This window comes from Falco punctatus (genome assembly GCF_963210335.1).
Source record: "Falco punctatus genome assembly, chromosome: 10".
Lineage (NCBI taxonomy): Eukaryota > Metazoa > Chordata > Aves > Falconiformes > Falconidae > Falco > Falco punctatus.
Genome location: NC_137590.1, coordinates 35,399,258 through 35,411,797, shown reverse-complemented (window position 1 = coordinate 35,411,797; position 12,540 = coordinate 35,399,258). Strand labels below are relative to the sequence as shown.

The 12,540-nt window shown below is 41.4% G+C and overlaps 1 protein-coding gene across 2 annotated transcripts in view; it reads right to left on the bottom strand.

Annotated features, from left to right (window-relative positions):
* LOC308070896 (mucin-5B) overlaps positions 1-12,540 on the bottom strand; it is a 65,239-nt gene that overhangs the window by 31,548 nt on the left and 21,151 nt on the right. The window contains exons 18-35 of one of the 2 annotated variants that reach the window (XM_080405577.1): positions 12,087-12,187; positions 11,646-11,797; positions 10,545-10,683; positions 9,708-9,818; positions 8,797-8,976; positions 8,173-8,409; positions 7,112-7,268; positions 6,797-6,925; positions 6,281-6,365; positions 6,037-6,074; positions 4,851-5,006; positions 3,981-4,046; positions 3,549-3,638; positions 2,628-2,869; positions 1,935-2,112; positions 1,394-1,644; positions 810-993; positions 84-276 (exon numbers count right to left, since the gene is read on the bottom strand). In XM_080405577.1, the coding sequence (XP_080261703.1) occupies positions 84-276; positions 810-993; positions 1,394-1,644; positions 1,935-2,112; positions 2,628-2,869; positions 3,549-3,638; positions 3,981-4,046; positions 4,851-5,006; positions 6,037-6,074; positions 6,281-6,365; positions 6,797-6,925; positions 7,112-7,268; positions 8,173-8,409; positions 8,797-8,976; positions 9,708-9,818; positions 10,545-10,683; positions 11,646-11,797; positions 12,087-12,187 (2,689 nt within the window). The remainder of the gene's footprint in view (positions 1-83; positions 277-809; positions 994-1,393; positions 1,645-1,934; positions 2,113-2,627; positions 2,870-3,548; positions 3,639-3,980; positions 4,047-4,850; positions 5,007-6,036; positions 6,075-6,280; positions 6,366-6,796; positions 6,926-7,111; positions 7,269-8,172; positions 8,410-8,796; positions 8,977-9,707; positions 9,819-10,544; positions 10,684-11,645; positions 11,798-12,086; positions 12,188-12,540) is intronic. The other variant, XM_080405578.1, reaches the window with a different exon arrangement.

Below are 12,540 nucleotides of genomic sequence, written 5' to 3'. Positions count from 1 at the left end.
TAATCAGTTCACCCAAGGCATGTAGTGAAGCACAAAATTATCTTGTGGACTTATTTTTCTGGCACTTTTGGGAGTTGTCTTACCAAATGATTTTACACAGATTGGAAGGCTCACAGTGCTGATGATATTCGATCTCAACTGGTTCTGAGACACCTGGATTGCAGTATCTGTTGGTAGGATCTGGGACTTTCCAACCTAATGCCATCTCTTTGAAGGACTCAATAACCTCACCATTTCTCTTCACAGCATCATCAGACTTCTGGTTGGTACAGGTACCTGGTAGCAATATAAAAGCCAAGTGACAGTTCATGAACAGATAATGCTGATGAAGCTGCTTTTAGAGAAAACCTGTAAAGAAGTTCTCTCCTTGAGGTAACAACATGTGGGGTCCCAGGTGAGTTCACAAGAACTGTTTGTAGGAAGGGAAGGCTAGAAGAAATAGTTTGCTAGTTATGAAAACCAGAGCTGATGTGTCAGTTGACGCATTTGTCCTGATGGCTAAAGCAACTGAGGTGGCTCTGTCGAGCTCAGGACTCTCCAGATTTCATACATTCCCATATCGAGTAGGTAAGATCAAGATGAAGGGCTTGGAAAGAGCCTATCTCCATCAGACTCTGAACAGAGTGAAAGGAAGTGTCTTAAAACTGCATCTCCTGACAGTCAGTCCACCAAACAGATAAATTTATTAAAACTTGTTAAAAATACAAATCAGTGGAGTTGCAAGCATTTAGAGATGTTTACAAGGGGACAAGAGAAAGAAGGAGGAAAATTTATGGCACTCATTACTGTCAGCAGATGAGGACACTCACCACACAGTCCCATGGTATTATTATAGAACTTTCCAAAAGGGAGTTTTATGTAAAATGCAAGTCGACTGTAGGAGACATAAGCTTCTAATTCAGGTATTTCGACTATGATGTAAAGGCCAGAACTGGTTATTCTGATACCATTCCTGGAAATGTCTGGAACAACTTTTTTATCATTAAACAAAATCTAAAAAGAAAAGAAACAAAAGGTCTCTATGGACATCCTTCTGTTGAGTAAGGTATATGGTTTGTGCAAGTGGAATGCAGAGCAGCACAAATTCATACCTCAGGCAATCATTTAAGTGGTTCTCTATGATTCATTTTTAAGATACTGTAATTTATGTTTGAACACTTATGTCAGTAAGAAAGACACAACTTTCAATTATGCAATCATTTCCCAAGTTTTTATAATACACACATTTTTGTTGACACAAAGGAAAAAAAGAGAGAAAAAACAATGTAATTGCATTTCCTACTCATTCCATTTTCCACACGCTTCATCTTTTGTAGTGACAGGACATTTGGCAGTACAGTAATATAACTACAGCAAAATAATATTGAGAATTAATTTCAACACAATACTTTACCAAGTTTGTTTCTTTTCCGTGATCCATTGCTTGTGTCAGAATAACAACAGAGTTGGAGTGAAAAATGAGAAGGGACATTGAACAAATTGCTCCATCAATGGCAGCACAGTAGTAGTTGTCTATGTGAATCCAGAAGTTGTGAGAGTCAGGATGAATTGACTTCACAAGGACATAGGTGCAGTTTTCTTTAAAATTAAAATATGTTCCATCAAAAGTCACATAATGCTCATTTCCCCATCCACTGCAAATACCTGGAAGGCAAGAGTGACAGACTTCAAATTTGGCTTCTGAGCTTCCTGTAAGTACAAGCTGGTTTTCACTCTCTTACTCTTTTTCAGTGAAAGCTGAAATAATCAGTTTGATGAAGAAAAATCAGCCTAGCAGGGACACTCTTATCTGCTCTTAACAGCCAATTCTGTTCCATTACATTCTACTGAATTAATATGAACGTAATATAGATGTTGACCACATAGATATATCTTTCTTGAGGCCCAGCTGAACATTAAATAAATTTCAGAATTTCTCCTGCCACAGTACTTACACTGACACTCAAAGACTTCACAGCAACCAGTTTTATCATGGTGTTTTGTGAATGGGAAACCATTGACACAGATTTTCAGTTGCTGAGGAGGGCAAGTCATGCTGGACAGTTTAATATTGTTTCCTCCTCCCAGGCAAGTGGCAATCTGGCAGTTCCCAAAGTTCCACGTTTCATTAAACTATTGACAGATTGAAAAAGGAGAGACACAAAACAAAGTAATATAACAAGATCTTTAAAATCACACACAGCAACTACACTCCTTTCAGTTAATAGTCTAGCATGGCATTATTGGCTAAATACTCTTCCTTTGGAAACCAGGCAATATGAAACATACGGCAATCAACGGAGTCTTGGTATCTACCTCTGTTCTACAACATTTTGCATAGGACTCAATATTAAGGTCCTGACCACTTCTGATGATGGGACACTGCCAGATCTGGTTTCCTAGCCTTGGTTCAGCTTAGGTAGCTCTGCCCACATACAATCATTTAGGTATTTCAGGTGAACAGAATAATCTTCACCTTATTCCCTTAATTATTTGGAGGTTTCTGGTATACTTTTAAATCATCTAATTCAGCCACATCTACAGTCCAGCTGCAGTAGTGGTTACCACCATCAGAGGAGAGCATCAGCTCTTGGCAGCAGGCAATGCTACAGCTGAAGAAACACATCTTCTTCTTTCAAGTCTCTCACCTTTCTGGGAGGAATGAGCCCAAGACAATCACTGACAGGAGTCCCTGGGGGAGCAGGAACTTGACTTGTTGCACTGGGAGCAGACGGTGGTGGACAGGCTTCGGAGTCTGGATCACAGATCTTGAGGGCTTCAGTATGACCAATTTTACACTCTGCCCAAACTAATTCAATCTGACATGATGCATTGCAAACCGAGTAAGCACAGTCACCTGATATATTGACTGGCAGAGAAACATTTTCTCCTGCAAGGTCAAAATCCAACTGTTAGCACTGGACTGTGCATGAAACTGGTAACTCAAGGCCTATGCATCACAGATCGGCCACGCACTCAGCCCTGCATCCAGCCAGCTGGGTCTACGCGTGCCTGATGGCCACCTTCAGGTGTGACTGTCTGCAACTCCTTGAATTCAATGATTGAACCAGAGCTCAATTCACTCGCATGGCAAAGGCTGAGGGAGGACCACAGGCAGCTAATCTGAAATTCTGCTCTTAAGTACATTAGCAGGAATTGAAAATAAGTAGCAGAGGAGAGAATACTGAATATATGACTGAGCACAAAGACCAGGAGATAGGTGGTTCAGGAGCTACTAAGACATGACAAACCTCCCCTTCTCTGTCTTTGGAATATGACTGTGGATTACAAACCTACGTTCCAACAGTTTGGGATTCAGGATTTGTGCAGGAGTCCACTGAAGTCAGCATCTGTATAAGCTTCCTTACCCCAGGGAATCCTAACCAGGGCAAAGTTATAAGATATGGAAGAGTCATAGCTCTGAAGGTGTTAGTTATAGGTCAAAGATGTAACAACTTGTGCTAATGTTAACTGTAGCAGGCTGAATGAACACTTGCTGAAGCACCTTTATCTAACAGTACGTCTTCCCACATCAATGGTGCAGAAAAAAAATTTGCTTGGTTTCTCACCCATTTGTATCAATTGTCCATTGTCACTGCAGAAGCAGGGAGTGGTCACTAACAATGGAGGTGTAGGTGTTACAGGTTGTGTAGGTGGTTCTGCAGGAAATGACATCAATTAATTTTCAAATCCTCTGCTTTTTTTGCCACCCTGCTTTCCGGCCCTATGGCATCTATTACATTGTCTACAATCCCCAAAAGAGGAAAAAATAATCACTTTTCTACTCCCATCACATTCCGTATGCATACACAATAAAATCCTCCTCTCTGTACTTATATATACTTTCTCTATTACACTGTATGCTACAAGAATAACACACATGCACTCTTCCTGGAGTTAGTTTTTCCTCTATATAGAATACAATAAACTGCCCTTCTACTGCCACTTATTCATTCCAATTATAAAGTTTCTTTGAACTTTCTAATTCTGCAGGACTTCACCTGACTCTGGAGAGGTGATTTCCAGTGGCACTCCATTTTGCCTTTTAATGCCTTGTTGCAAAGAATCTGTTGGTTTAAATACAGACAGATCATTTAGTCATTTTACTATGCTACCTACACTCTGCTTCCAACAGTCCTTCCTTTCCTAGCTATTACTTCATTATACTTCTTAGTCTATGTGTTAAACCATTTAGTAAATATCAAACACACGGACTGACCATCAAGTCTTTAGCTCTTCCACTCGGGTAGAGAAGCTAACTTTTAATTTTCCTTGTACCCTTTGTATAATTTGTTATCAGGATAATACACATTATTTTTAGCCTTTGCTATAAACATGTGGCAAAATTCCACTTTTACTTTTTTCCTTTTTACTTCCTATTTTGTGTTCATTCATATCCCCTTCACCCTGCAACTTCTCTTCTGAGAATAAACCACCAGGCAGCTTTACTTTCTTGCTGCAGTGACCCATTGGAGACTGACTTATTCCAATGCAGAGAACAGTACAAGAAGAACCATAATGTGGTAGAGGTGCTAAGAAGGAGAAAAACAACGTTTGGAAGTATGAAATACTGAGGCCAACTACACCAGAGTGTAAACTGCGGTATGCCCAAGGTTACTGTAAGAGCTGTACTGAAAAATGGCCAACTCTAGTCTCTCTTTACTTCATTGATAGTACGAATCTATAAAAATTACACTTTTGGTCCCCACCATGAGACCCACAAGCTCTGACCCCTCATTCCTGAACCTTCAACCACCTTGGTCTGTACTTATCCTAGACATGCAGTAGGAGTCTTTTTCCAAGATGGAGGAATCTTACTACCACTACAGACTTCCATAAAATCACCACAAAACCTCTTATAAATCTAGTACCTTGTGCTGGTGCGGGGGGTGTTCTGCAAGTGAAAAGTGTTTTAATGATCTCTCCATTAGGGCCGCAGACAGCATCACCGCAGTTGGTCCCATATACTTGGCTGTATACAGTTTCATTTAAGGTGTAGGTCTTTCCATTGTAGCAGCAAAGGCAATCTGAGGCACCAAAACAGCAAACACCGTGGTAACAGGGAACACGTGTAATATAAATACAAATGAAAAGAAAACCAAACTCTGGATTTACCTTTCTGTAGCTCATATCATCAAACATGAATTACCTGGCTGAAAAACTTTCTTAGTCTTTACTTGAGAACTTGCACTGGGAGTCTACCTTGTTTATATAAAGTGGGTTGGATTTTTGCTGTTGCTGTTGGTTCTTGGAGTCAGCTTGCATAAAGGATTTACTGGTGAGAGCATCAGAACTGGCACTGTCCTGACCCAGCGCACAGGTGCATTCCCTCTTGGCAGGGAACGTGACTGGGATTACTGTCTTGCTGAGTGATGAAACACTGGCTCAGAACATGTTGTACAGCCATGTCCATCCACTAATGAGGAACATGCAGTGATAAACAATTTCATTTAAATATATGAGAAGCTCTCCAGGTTTTGGAGAATGTACATTCAGGAACCCAAGGGAATTACTGGCAACAAAATCAGGAAAACTGATGATGTGTTGTCTAGTGGGTCACCATGCATTTTGAGATGTGGTTTCTCCCAGATATGCAAATGAACTGATACCATACCTTAAGCAAGTGTGTCCTTTAGGCACACAAACATGTCTCTCATAAGGTTTATTATTAAACTAGTGGACAGGGAATAGCACCTCTACACGATTTGCCCTGTTCAAAAAGTGCTCATAAAAAGTTATGAATGGCCTGCTTCAGCCTACTTTCTGTCTGTCTCCACTGACTACCAAGGAAGTGTAAACTGGAGAAGTGGTATTTGCCTGGCTGAGATGAACCTCGCATTTCGTGCCTTTCTCCTTCCTCCCTATGATTATCCTTTAGACAGTTCTTTAGGTCCAAGGCTGCATTTTGCTTATCAAAATGTATCTGTACTGCTGTGCATCCACCTACTGAACTAGCTTGCTGGAGTCCTGTTACCAATACACCTGCAGTAACACGTGATGTTGGGTCGTTTCAGCCCTACCACCCCTCAGTGAATGGTGAGGGTGGTGAAAAGTTACCTTTGGAGTCTTCACTACATAGCTTCTCTTCAGGATCACTGAAGATAAAGAGAAAAGGAGAAGACTTCTTTTATTGACTTAAATCAATGTGGAATAACAATGTCTGCAACAGTATCTACTTGTACATAAAGCCTATTCCTGGAGGATTTAATGATAATTGCCATTGCCTCTGAACATAAACCAAACATTGCCTAGCTGGTCCCTTCCAACCCTGTTCTGCCTCTCTCACCACCAGCTGACCTACCATGAAGTGCAGTTGGGGAGGGAGACGCACTCCCTGCTTTCTTCATCAAAATATGGCTTGTCAGGGCTACACTCTGGGTAACAGCCTGGAAAGTTAAAGTAAACATGACGTTCTTAGTCTGCTTTACATAGATCCAGGAAAAACAGAGAAATACCTCTATTAGATGTAGATTTGATCCCAAAATGGATGTGATCCCAGTATGAATGTTCTTTATACTACTAATTATTTTTCCACATTCTTTCTCCCTCCCAAAATTTTTAACTATCTCTGTTTGTCAACAGTTAATTATTCTTTGCAAATTTAGACTGAATGACCTTTTATCTCCCCCCAGAATTAAAGGCATCAGGCAAATTATGCCATGAATGGCACTATCACAGTAGGAATTAGCCCAGGCAAGACATGGTCAATGGGTTTCTGGGGCAAATGACCTTGCAGCAACCTTGATGCTCCAGATATTTAAAACCAGCCTAATAACTTCAACTCCCGTAAAATGTGTCAAAGTCAAGCAAGAATTACCTTCTAAACTGTACATCAAGTTCCCGCATTTCCCTTGTGGGTTCCTGCAGGTCTTTAGACAAGGGGCTCCACAGGGTTTATAGAACCACTCGTGTTTGTCAGGTGGATTGTAATAATCACAGAACACAGCTGGAACAGAAGAACAAAAAAACTCCAAGTCTCAGACACCAGGCAGGAGTTATTTTCTAAATCTTGTAAAGGAGAGCTTGTTAAGTCACGCATGCACAGCAGTGTCAGAATTCCGGTCTTCACCTCCCGTGTGCCTAAGCACATGGAGCACTGCTTTTCTGTGTGCATGTTCAGTGCAACACTTACGGCAAATGGCAGGCGTTCTCCACTCAATACAGACACCAGCTCTGCTACAGCTTCTTGAATAAGCAGCAACTGAAGTACAAAAGCACTCACAGTCTCCCACACTGTCACAGCCACAGAAGTCAGAAATACAAGATTCGTAATATGGTATTGGGTTCACCTATCAAAACACCAACAGATGTTACCGAGATGTACCTGCTGCACTGTGTTTCAAAGAGAGAAAGGGCTCAGAACTCCTGTCACCCACTGGCAGTTTTATTGGCAGAACCAGGCTGTCTGTGACAGACTGGGATTGTCATGAGGGAGCTATGATGTTTTACAACAGTCGGTTTTCTATTTCCACCTGCTTGGTAGAACTGGACTCTAAATCTTCTCATTCTCATGTGTGTAATACTGTGATTTATACTCAAAATGTCTTTCCAGTGCAATATCTGCAGGACTGAACTACCTTGCTTTGGGTTAGGACAACTATATAGTGTGCACACTCTCTAACTGAGAGAGTGATTGAGTATAAAAGGAAATCAAATCCCATTTCCACTGAACTTCACATCTCTTGTGTTTTAATCCATGCCAATGTGAACTAACCACGGAAATCAAGCCCAGTTTGCTTTTAAAATGGCTTATTAAACTGCACTGAAGCTTTTTATAGGCATTCTCACTAAGAATTAGTAGCCTTGTTTCTGTTTAGATTAATTTGTGTCTAAAATAAACCAAGTAATTAATCTATTTAGGTAATTTGAATAAACTTTCTCAAGGATCCCCATACAAACAGTCCTACACTAACTTATCTCTAGATTTTACAAACTGATACCTAACTTTTTATTTCTGGTGGCCAATTATTACCCTCTTTGTCTTCAGTTGCTGCAAACAGGCACTGCCGTTTCCTCAATACCATGCAACAGGATGCAACTGGCGCAGCTGTAAAGTGAGGTTTTGAGAGAGGCAGCCCTTGCACTCAAGGATGCCATGTAAGCCTTCAATAGTAAAAATTTCTGTGCAAATGTGCTGCGTAATAGCAACAAAAACCTAGTGTGAAACTACTGAGGATGAGAGAACAGGATTACCTTACTGTGACAGGCTTCAAAGATGTTACTCTTTATGATGCTGCAGTGCTTCTGTCCCAGAGCAGACCTGAAAGGTTGATCAGCACACAGGTCCGTCATGTTTATATTTGAGCAGGTGCTTGTTATTTTCCAGCTGTTTCCAAACTCCTGGATGCTCATCTCCATGGACTGCCCTCTGGTTGTGAAGTCATTCCTTGAGCGGCCATCGAAGTCCCCACAAAGGCCACAGACCTTTCCCTGCAGAATTTGTGTCAGCACAGTAAATGGTTTGGTTATTTTGAGTGCAGCCCACTGTTTGACAAAAATGAACTACAGAACAGGCCAAGGCAAAATAGCTGCAAACTTCTAAACAGCTATCCAAAACCAGCTTAGAAAAAGCTGGACAAGATCATTCTGTTAGCTCTTCGATATTTCGGAGTGTCTGGCTTCACTTCTAGCTCCAAATATTCTGGAGTGCTTCGTACTGACTGAACAATGAAATAAAACACAAGACATGGCTTGCTTGCTGCTTCTTGTCCACTGAACTGAACACTTTTCCAAGTCCTGCTTTTCAAACTGGAGCTCCAGTTCTGGATGCATAACTTTGAGTTTGAAATCAAAACTCCTAGTCCATGCCACACCTACCTGGAAAGATGGTGCCACGTGAACAACAACAGTGGTCTTCTGGTCCCACATGAAGTTCATCCCTTGCTTTGTTTCAATCACAATATAACCTCCTCTGAGATCCACTTTGTAATTCTTCTCAGCTCCTGGATCAGTGGCTATCTCCTGAATTCTTCCTTCCAACAGCCTTATTTCACTGCTCTACAAGGAACAAATACATTGCATGGAAGGAAATCTAACAGAAAATTTAGTGTAACAACACTGATATTCTGCCTCTTGTCCTTCATCTCACTTTCCTGTAGTCTTTACACAACATCTTGTTCTATTGCCAGACAAGACCTAGTGAGTTCAACAGGAAATGTCTGCCCTTACATGACAAGACTTACCTCATGGCCACAGAAATTGTCCACATTCTAGATGAAATCTGTTCTGCTGGCACAGCAACTCCTGAGTGCACGGGCAATTGGGCATAGTGCAACACTCCTTGTCACGCTGCATCCCCTCACCCCTACTATGGGAGAAATCTCTTTTGCGTACACTTTGGGGAAATTCTAAGCCTGAGCTGGAGTGAAGGAACTCTTCCCTCCAGAGTTAAATCTGCCCTCTGCTCAGACCACAGTACAGTAACATGCTCCTCTAAAAACTTTACCATCGCTCCTATACCACTAATGTTGCAGATGCAAATACACACACACATGCACATATGCAGAGTGCCCTTGACTCCCTGCATCTGCATCCTTACCTGCAGAAGTGTCCAGCCCTGTTAACACCAAACACCTAAACCTTCCCCAGCTTGCTTGCCTCTGCTTTCTGGCTGCTTGACTTCCATAGGTACTCTCTAGCAGCAACTGAGTTGGAATATAAGGGGATACTACAGTAACCGCTACAAAATCAAGACTACAGCTCCTCATTTATAACCAATTTAGACAAACCTCAAAAATCAGCGTGATCTTTAGGGAGCAGATGGAGAGTGACTTCCCACAGGCGTTGTTCTGAATTACAATTCGGAATGTGCCAGCGTCCATGTTATTGGGACAAAAATCCTTAGAAAAATAGATAACATTGTATTAGAGCTTTTCAGGCAACTAGACTAGCTTTAAACATTTTCAGGAGCTCTAAACGAATGACATTTCAATCTGACTTCTGCTACTTTGTCGTTTTTTTATTTTAGAAGAATCTGGTGGCAAATGACCTGGTGGTAGATTCATACTGACCAGGAATTTCAAAGACAGAAGCTAAGGAAAAACCTGAGCTTTTCATAGCACCAGTCCTGCACAGCCAAAAAGGTAAAAATATTGTTTCTTCAAATTAGCAAAACAACTGTAACTTGGAGAATACAAAATGTCTGAGTACTGTCTCATTGCATGCAGTTATTATACATAAAGCTCACATGTTAACCTCTGTGTGCTTCTGTCACAGCAAAAATACTGTCAGTCTTGAATGGCCGAGAGAAACACTGAAGCTTTTCACCACCACATCAATTCCTTTCCCTTGCAGGTGCTGGAATTACCAGGTGAGGGCTGTCCAGCCCAGGAGTCAGTGATTTAGGATCACACAGTGCCCTCTTGTGCCACTTCTGAGGGCTAATTGCTTTGCTTTTATATAGAAAATCTCACTGTGTCTGCCTGCTCTAGGTACAAGAGAAGGGGAATAGGCTCTGGTCATCAGAGCTGACTATTTTGCATAGGATAGCACTTTAATTACTCAGTTGAACCCTGCAGTGTAATCTGTGAAAAGCATACGGATAGAAAGGTGAAAAACATTGATACCTGAGCTAGGATATAGTCACAGTCTCCCAGGAAATCAAACTTCTCCCCATCAAAGCTCATGTAATGCCCATTTCCATACACAGTGCAGGTTCCCTTGCAGGGGTTGTCTGTGCAGTTCCACTGCCTTTTGCTACAGGTGCTGGGAGGCAAAATGCAAAGTATTACAGCGTGGTTTTTCCTTAACCCCAAACAGGGGCACAGTAATTCAAACGTTTGTCTTTTGCAGAACTTCAGAGAAAGCAATCATCTCTCACTCTTCCAGGCTTACCCACTCAACTGTTCTGAAACCATGCCAAAAGATGGCTTACTAATTAGAAAGTTCATGTTTACTACCAAGGCATGTTTGAACTTTGTCTATTTTTTCCATCAAATATCTTTTAAATCATTAAGTCCTGGCAGGAGACTCATAAGAAAATCTCATAAGAAAACAAAGCCCTCATGCAATGAAACCTCTTAATGGCCTCCATGATATCAACAACTGTTTATCAGGGTTTGGCTTCACATGTTAATCTTGATTGCTTGTACCAGTGATGATCAGATCAAAGTGCTTCTGGCTCTTATTTCCTGTGCATCCCCTTGGCAGGACTATACAGTCTCATCCTCACCAAATAATGGGTAGGAATTCAAAGCATTTTACCCATCATGATCAGTAAGAACAATGAAGTCTATGGCAGAGTTATAGCAGCAACTGGAGCACCTAGAGCATTCATTTATCTCATCTGAGAACTAGGCACCCAGAAGCACTGCAAGTCACTGGAAGATCGCTGTGATTCCTCCCTTTTCTAAATTCAGTCCTTTTCTGGGGTTCAGCTGTGCCAGACAGACTCAATTCCCTGTTATAGAACAACCAGCCACAGACCAACCTGGATAAGGCTGTGTTTCTAAAGCTGGTGTGGAAGCAATGTGCAGGAAAGGATGGAAATCTCCCCAGGCTCATGCAGCATGTTGCAGAGAGGAAATGCTTCCCTTTTATTTTTACTAGAAGTCTGATGGCTCTAATGATGAGGAAGCCTTCAAAATACATCCTGCCCCATGGACACACTATGCACTGACAATTTTAACAGCCTTTGTTATAAAACAAGGGTCCCTGGAAGAAGATACCATGTATTGCAGTCCACTTTGATGGTTTCCCCAGGTTTATAGAAGTGTCCTCCATGAACACACGGGCATTGATCTTTGGGAATACATCCTCCACTGCCATCCAATACAAGCCCATCGGGACACATGCAGCCAGAAACACATTCTGTGACATACTGCATACATAAAGATACAACACAAGGCAACTTGTTAATGCACAGGAAGTACAGGGAACCAGTAAAGGTGTTAGCTCTGGATGCCAAACATCTGGGTTTTTTTTTTTACAACCCTGTAACTGTAAGCTAGAGACAATCACACTGTGAGTATCACAGGTAGCTGCTGTGTTAATCAGTAAAGTCACTGGTCTATGAACAGCGTAACATGTTACCGTCAGCATTTGTTAAGAACAATCATACATGCACAATCATGTTGTCCCATGCTCCTGCTAGGAGGTGAAGTCCTTACACAATGCATGTCCTGCGTCTTACAACTTTTCTGACATTCTGATCCAATCGCACCAGGACCCGCAGAGCTGCAGTTGAAGTAATACATAGGAGCTGGGCAATCTATATGAGGAAGCAAACATTTTAGGAAGGTAATTTAATGAAAGCAATAAGGATGCTGTCAGCAATTGTAAAAAGCAGGGCATTTCAGAGGGCAGCATGTGTCTCTCATTTACAACTTCTATTATATTTTGCTTCTGCGCACCAGCAGTGCGGGGAGAAGGAGGTAGATAACTTCTAAGCTTTGGGAAATACCTTCATCTTTTAAAGAATTCAGCAAGTCTGATGACATTTTTACAAAGACAACTATTATCAATAACCAGCATATTTTAGGGAGCAGGCAAAAATGTGCAGAATACTAAAATGTTACAGAAAGTGAGAGATAACACAGAAAAACATTATAAATACTAGCTGAC